This window comes from Nesoenas mayeri (genome assembly GCF_963082525.1).
Source record: "Nesoenas mayeri genome assembly, chromosome: 29".
NCBI classification, from domain to species: domain Eukaryota; kingdom Metazoa; phylum Chordata; class Aves; order Columbiformes; family Columbidae; genus Nesoenas; species Nesoenas mayeri.
In genome coordinates, this window is record NC_137561.1 from 751,244 (window position 1) to 758,712 (window position 7,469).

General features: G+C 52.1%; 1 protein-coding gene across 1 annotated transcript; it reads left to right on the forward strand.

Annotated features, from left to right (window-relative positions):
• Window positions 1–6,131: 6,131 nt before the first annotated feature.
• On the forward strand, window positions 6,132–7,064 carry LOC308050683 (olfactory receptor 14J1-like; the record flags this gene model as incomplete). The annotated part of the gene is made up of 1 exon (XM_080360834.1): window positions 6,132–7,064. The coding sequence occupies one exon, from the start codon at window positions 6,132–6,134 to the stop codon at window positions 7,062–7,064; it is 933 nt and encodes a 310-aa protein (XP_080216960.1).
• Between the last annotated feature and the right edge of the window lie 405 nt (window positions 7,065–7,469).

Sequence of the window (7,469 nt, forward strand, 5' to 3'; positions counted from 1 at the left end):
GTGGTGGTCTTGGCAATGTTTGCCTTACGGTTGGACTCAATGTTCTTAAGGGTCTTTTACAGCCTAAATGATTCTATGATTCTCTGATTCTATGATTTGGGTTGAAACCATTTCAGTTCCATCACCTCCAGCTTCCCTCAGAGGCGGCTGTTGTGTGGCACAACTGTCCTGGCTCTCCAGGCAGGTTGGGCACTGGGTTGGTGCCTGCATTGGCAGTTTTCCCCTTCCTGGGGTAAAAGGCTGTTGAGCAGAGACAGTTGTAGAGATTTGGGTCACAGGGGTTTGCAGCAATCCTGTCAAACTCTGAGCAGGATGAGCTTTGGAGCCCAGGAAAAATGGAGATGCTCTGAAGGATGTTTGTGAACAGTGGTGCTGTCACTAGTAACAGTAACAGGGAACTCCTCATTCTCACTGATAATGATGATGATTTAAATCTCTTTAATTTCAGTTCTAACAGTCATTCTTGCTTTTCCAAGCAGCTGCTACACCTCAGCAGTTGTGTCTTGAAAGGATTTCTTAGAACAATGCTTTTTTCTCTCACTTCTTCTTTGTTTTAATCATTTAAAGAGTACACCTCTTGGACAGAATTACCCCCAAATTGTGCTTCTTTCATTATTTTTCTACCTTTTCATTATTTCTTATGTGATGTGATGTGGAGGTTGCATAGGAGAACAGTTTCTTTTTGAGACAAAGAAGGCTAAGGAACAGATCCCAGGTCAGTGTAAAGGCCCAAAGGAAGCCAGAATCTGTATGTGTGTGCACTGACACACACTGTCACCTGCATTTCCAGTCTCTGCAGTCCCAACCGTGCAGCAGAGTCTGGAGTTCTGAGCTCTCTCATCTGCCCTGCGTGACACGTGTAAAATGGAGCTACCCCAGTCCCATGGCTGGTTTTGATTCTCTTCACAGCCTGAAGCACCACATGGGTCAGGAGACAAGCCAGGATACCCAACCAGGACTCACATACCCTTCACGTAGATTTTAGGTGTTCCCTGGCATCTCGGCAGACATGTCACGCTGATATCTGGGTGGAAGGAGCTGGTCAAGTGCCTCGTCTCCATTTCTATAATGATGGATTTGTGTCTGGCTGATGTGCAGACTCTGTGCATGGATGCTGATACCTCTTGAACAACCTGCTCTGAAAGGGTTAACAACACTGGCTGTTCTTTCTGGAGAGGCATTAGGACAGCAAAAAATAAGATCTTGGCTCCAGGCAGAAGAAAAAGGATGGAAAAGATGTGGTCAGGACTGTTCGAGGGCACTTGTAAAGCAGCCCTGCACCTCATGTGAATTACTTCTGTGATCTGGGAGAACCTGAGAGCTCTCCCTAATTTGTAAACATGAAGGGGAAGGATGGACAGCATCATTCAGGATCAAAGTGACCTCAGGAGGTGTCTTGACCAACCTCCTGCTCACAGCAGGGTCAGACCAGATTGCTCAGGGCTTTATCCAAACACATCTTGGTCACTTTCTGGGACAGAGTGAGTGTGCACTCCTGGGAAACAGCTTCCAGTGCTGGACTGTCCTCAGGACTGGAAAGTTTCTCCCTTTCTACAGCACCTATCCAAGACCAACCATTCAGATTGCTTTTTACCCATCTACTTGCACACTGACACAGACCATATGTCCTACTTTGGGCACGATAATATTTTGGGGGATGATGCTAGATTCCTTACTGACTTCAAGTTAACAGACCACCACTGCTCTGCCCACGTCCACAACCCTGTCCTTTCCTCACAGAAAGCAAAGAGGAATAACCTGCCCTGGGCAAACCCCGTCACGTTCTCTTCCAGACACCCAGAAATGGGGTCCCAGTGGCCATGCTCTGGGGCACAGCCCTTAGTTCCCCTGCTCACCCATGGGCCATTTTGAAAAGTGCACACACTGTGTGAGAGCTGCCAGTGCTCAAGGAGTCCCCCCAGTCTCCATGAGCTTTCCAAGATGGTGCAGAGTGGCCTCACTGTGACATGGTCCTGCTGTCCCAGCTCCTGGGATGCTGCCCCTGCTGTCCCATAGACTGGAGAGGATTGTGTTACTTCCAGTGACCCTGACTTGATCCACATACACTGCTGCTTGTTCTGACTCCAGTCACAGAGGCCTGGGAGACCTTGCTGGACAAGAGGGAGAACAAGAGGACATAGGGATTCTCACCTCTTTCTCTTATTAAGTTCATCAGTGGCCAGACAATGAGTTTGTTTCTCCTTTAACTGTTCCTGCAGTAGTAACAGCTCATTATGGGGCCCTTGAATTACCTTACAGGTCTGGGCTGAGTTCTGATCTGGCCTGTTGCTTTGCTTGGAGGCTGCTGTCCTTGAGACCAGATGAACTCCCTCCTGCCACCCAGCCTGGCAGTTCATTCCATCCGTGTCACAGCTCTGTCTGCAGCACTGACAGCTCCAGCTCCCCAGTCAGGTCCCTGGCTGAGGACATGGCCTCACATCTGGGCTGAACCACCCCAGCTGTGGCACCAGCCCAGCTCTGACCTGCCACAAGAAACCTGGTACCAAGTGTCCAAGAGTCCATGTGTGCAAAGGCTTTCAATTACAGCACAGACATGACATGGCCAAAGATTGGTGAATGTCTCTCTAGACCTGGGAGTGTAAAATGAGAACAAAATGCCTGAAGTCATTCAACTGAAGATATTCCTCCCCCAGCTTGGAAGAATTAGATCCTTTGCTGTAATATTGCTGGTGTCCTGTCTAATAATGGGACAAGAAAAGTTGATTCTCATACGAATTCATGGTTTATTACAAAGAACAGAATGACGTGTCTCTTCAGAGGAGAGAGAATCAACATCACTGATTAATTGAGGTTGTTTCAAAGGATGTTCCAGTGGAGCTCAAGGGACACCTGGAGGAGCCCAGAGAGGACAGAGAAAGGGACATCATCAGGAGTACACATATCAGGAGTAGCCTGAGAGTGCTTGAAGGGCGGTTTCAGAGGTGGTGGAGGTTTCTTCATAGTGGGAAAGAGCATGAGAAAGAAATAATGGCCCCAAGTGCAGCTGGGGAGGTCCAGGCTGGCCATGAGCAGAAAGGAATGTGATGGAAGGGCAGTGCTGTGGTGGAGCAGGTCAGCAGAGGGAGTCTGCATCAGCCCAAGGCTTTGTGCTTCAAGGAGCAGCTGGGGAGGATGGAGAGATCTCAGCAAAGGAAGGAAGATGCTCAGACAAGAGCAAGGTGGGACAGCAGGGGGGATGTCTCCAGCCTGCAGGAACAGAGGTGCAGGGGATGCCACAGCACAGGACAGGCTGTCGTGGAGATGATCACAGGATGGAAAGAGGCTGAAAGCCCCACCAGACATGAGCTCCTTCTCCCCTTGGCTATGGCTGTTGTCTGCACCTCTGATGGCTGTGAGGAGACACCTTGTCCTTGCAGCACAGGGGTCTCATGGCCTCCTTGTACCCAGCCAGGAACCTGGGAGGTGTGGGACCATGGTCCTGCCCTTGGCCTTGCACAGCCCCACATCACACTGCCCCAGGAAGGGCCCTGGGCAACGTGGGAGGGACAGGATCTGCTTTCTAAAGGGGAGTCAAGGTTGGTCCTTTGGTTAATGAAATACATCCAGGTTTACTAAGCATCAGAGAGACTTTTACTTTGCTTTTCCTGATCTGTCATCACTGCCTCCAATTTTCTGCTCGAAAAAGACCCCTGGGACAGTTTCTCAGTAGGTTCCCTCAGTGGGACCCATTAACAGTACAAGAAACTTTGGAGTTTACATCTGACTTTGACTTCTTGAGAAGTTTCATCAACTTCCTCCAGGGTCTGAGGTTCATGGGCTCAGCACCAAACCCACAAGAGGGGTCATTAAAGCACCTTGGGCTGCTGCTGTGCTGCTGAGCTGGACTGGGCTCCTGGGACACAGGGAGCTCATGGCAGCGGCAGCGCTGCAGAGAGACAGCTCTGCCCAGGAGCAGCTCCTCTGCACACGCAGCAGGGCTGAGGGCTCTGCCTGCAGCACCGAGGGCACAGGAGCCAGGCAGAGAGAGATTAAAGGCAATGTGGGGTGGCTGGTTGCTGAGGATTCAATGAGACAAATCACAGTTCTAACATGGTAAGTCTCTGGCTGTAGAACAATGCAGCTGCATTTCCTGGAGGGAGACCTTAAGCTGGTACATCGCACAATTTACAGTTTTTCTTTCAGGTCTCTCTCACAGTATCTCTGTTGTAGAGGAGAAGAACACACTCCAGAGCAGGGCTTCCCTGCTGCACTGTCACAGGAACAGGGAATGACGAGAACTTCTGCTGAGGGTGGCTGCAGGGGGAGCACCCAGGGGTGCCCAGGGCTGTCCTGCAGAGCAGGGTCCCTGTCTGGGGGAGATCCCCATGGTGCTGTGGAGACAAGCTGTGAGGGGAAGGAACATCCCTGATAAGGGCAGGAAAGGTGCTTCTGCTGTGAAGAGGGTGCTGTGTGGGTCAGTGCTGCTCACAGCTGCAGATCACCTGCAGGATTTTTCTAAGGTGATGACCCAATGACAAGATCAATGCAAGGATTACCAGACAGATAAGGAGCTTTCCTGAGCCTGTCTTTTCAGTTTCCTCTCCCAAGGGGTGGGGAGTGCAGGAAAAGATAAAATGAAAATGAGCTCTCATGCTTAAACAAGTCACTGAGACTCCTGAACTGCAACTCTGAGTGATCAGCACATGTGCCAGGAGGCTCATGACATCCCTTCCCCACCCCTCTGCCTGTGCACAGCACCTGCATCACCTTGCCTGGACCCGTCAGCCTTAGTCTGACCTGTCCTGTTTTCCAGCCTGCAGAGAGGAAGATGCCCACAGGCAGTGCCTGTGAACAGGCAGGATCTGTAGGGCCAGGGGGAGGGCACAGAGGGTGGGATGGTCTGTGAGCACTGACAGGGAACAGACATGGACAGGGAAACACCTCCCAGGGGAGAATCTCCAGGCAGCAGGGAAATGATCAGAAATGAGAGGAGCAGCACCAGAATTGTTATGGGAGGGAGAGCAGAGAAAAGTCCCTGTGACCCCCTGCAGGTCAGATCCCTCCTGTGAGCAGCCCCCTGGCCTCCTGTCCCACCCAGCAAAGCCTCTGCCCTCAGGGCCGGGGGCTCCAAGGCATGAAGCAGCTCCTGTGCAGCCAGAGCTGCAGTTCCTCTGCAGAGCACAGGGGCTGAGAGCAGCTGCCCGGCACTGTTGGTGTCTGGGAGGTGGCTGCACAGCTGGGGAAGGGGGATGCTGTCTGAGTGCCCGGCTGCCTCTGCCCTGGCCTCTCTCACCCCCACCCTCACCGCATTTTCCTTCTTGCTCCCCTGCTCTGGGTCACTGCTCTTGGGATCTTGTTCTTGCTGTCAGGCTCTCTGGGGATGGCAGTTTCAGGTGCAGAGTCACAGCCTGATCTTGTGGGTCCTTTCCTGCAGGTGTGTCCATGGGCACACGTGTCCCAGCTTTGCTCTGACCTGTGGGCTGTGGGTAATGCAGTCTGTGGGGCTGGGGAATGAGCTGTGTGTGTTTCTTTGGCTAAATGTGGGTTGCTGAGACCTTAGGAAAGGGTGAGACCTGTCATGGTCTGAGGTGGATCCCTCTGCTCTCAGCAGTGCCTGGTGGCTTTTCAGGGTAACATGGGAATGTGATCAGCCCCCATCTCAGAAAGGTGCCAGCCCAGGGCAGCTGGAGCAAGAGAGAGGGACAGAGCAGCTGCCCTCACTCTGCACTGACCCACAGGCACCCTCTGGTCTCGCAGGACTCGCTCTGTTCTCCCTGAGTGCAGCAGAAATGCTGAGGGTTTCTGACACCCAACAACACTCTGCAGTGAATATGGGGGATATGTAAAAAAACCTGGAACTCCTAAACTGCCTTCACCATCTCTGCTCCCTATCACTGGGAAAGCAAGTGCTGACAGCCCTTCTGTGTTAGCAGAACCAGGACAATCCCCAACGTTCCCTGCCCCACTCCTGCAGAGCTGGGCTGGCTTATCAACCTGACTTATTGGCCCTGCTCTTGGTTGCACATTTTCCAGCCCCAAGCAGGGCTGCAGCCACAGTGCTGAAAATGAGTGTCTGTGTGCGACAGGGGAGGGTCTATGGGAGTTGGTTTGATTTTTGTCAGAGAACTCTGCCCTGGATTCTCACTGTCTTTTTTTTTCTCATGACAGCGCCCCGTGCTCAGGAAAAGCAAATGTCCAAGAGCAGCTCCATCACCCAGTTCCTCCTCCTGCCGTTCACAGACACACGGGAGCTGCAGCTCTTGCACTTCTGGCTCTTCCTGGGCATCTACCTGGCTGCCCTCCTGGGCAACGGCCTCATCATCACCACCATAGCCTGGGACCAGCACCTGCACACCCCCATGTACTTCTTCCTGCTCAACCTCGCCCTCCTCGACCTGGGCTCCATCTCCACCATTGTCCCCAAATCCATGGCCAACTCTCTGTGGGACACCAGGGCCATTTCCTATGCAGGGTGTGCTGCACAACTCTTTCTGTTTGTCTTTTTAGTTTCAGCAGAGATTTATCTTCTCACTGTCATGTCGTACGACCGCTACGTTGCCATCTGCAAACCCCTGCACTACGGGACCCTCCTGGGCAGCAGAGCTTGTGTCCACATGGCAGCAGCTGCCTGGGCCACTGGGTTTCTCTATTCTCTGCTGCACACGGCCAATACATTTTCACTGCCCCTGTGCAAGGGCAATGCCCTGGGACAGTTCTTCTGTGAAATCCCCCACATCCTCAAGCTCTCCTGCTCACACTCCTACCTCAGGGAACTTGGGCTTATTGTAGTCACTGTCTGTTTATCATTTGTGTGTTTTGTGTTTATTATGGTGTCCTATGTGCAGATCTTGAGAGCTGTGCTGAGGATCCCCTCTGAGCAGGGACGGCACAAAGCCTTTTCCACCTGCCTCCCTCACCTGGCTGTGGTCTCCCTGTTCCTCAGCACTGGCACGTTTGCCAACCTGAAGCCCCCCTCCATCTCCTCCCCAATCCTGGACCTGGTGCTGTCTGTTCTGTACTCGGTGGTGCCTCCAGCAGTGAACCCCCTCATCTACAGCATGAGGAACCAGCAGCTCAAGGATGCCCTGCGCAAACTCTTATCCCTCTGGTTTCTGAAGCAATAAACTGGCCATCTTCTTTTATACAGGAGTTTTAATGTAGCTAATTACAAGCCCAGCCTGTCAACTGTTTTTTCTGGTGTTGTTGGTTGTTTTCTTATTGTGATAATGTTGTCAACCCCATTTCTAATTCACTGCTGGCTTTTCTTTTCTAACTGTTGGATGCTTAAATGAGCAGCAGTGCTCTCCTTCTCTCTAAACAGAATAAAAGGCTCTTTAGTGACTTGTTTTTCACTATATTCTTCCTGCAAGGGCTTTTTGGAGCTGCAGGGACAGTTCCTGTGCGTGGGTGGAGGGGAAAACAGCTCTGGCATGGCAGCCCTGCCAGGGAGCAGCAGCGCTTGCTCTTCCAGAGCTGTTCTGGTTCCACTCCACACTCTCCTTCTCATCCCTGGTGTTGGTGCAAGGCCT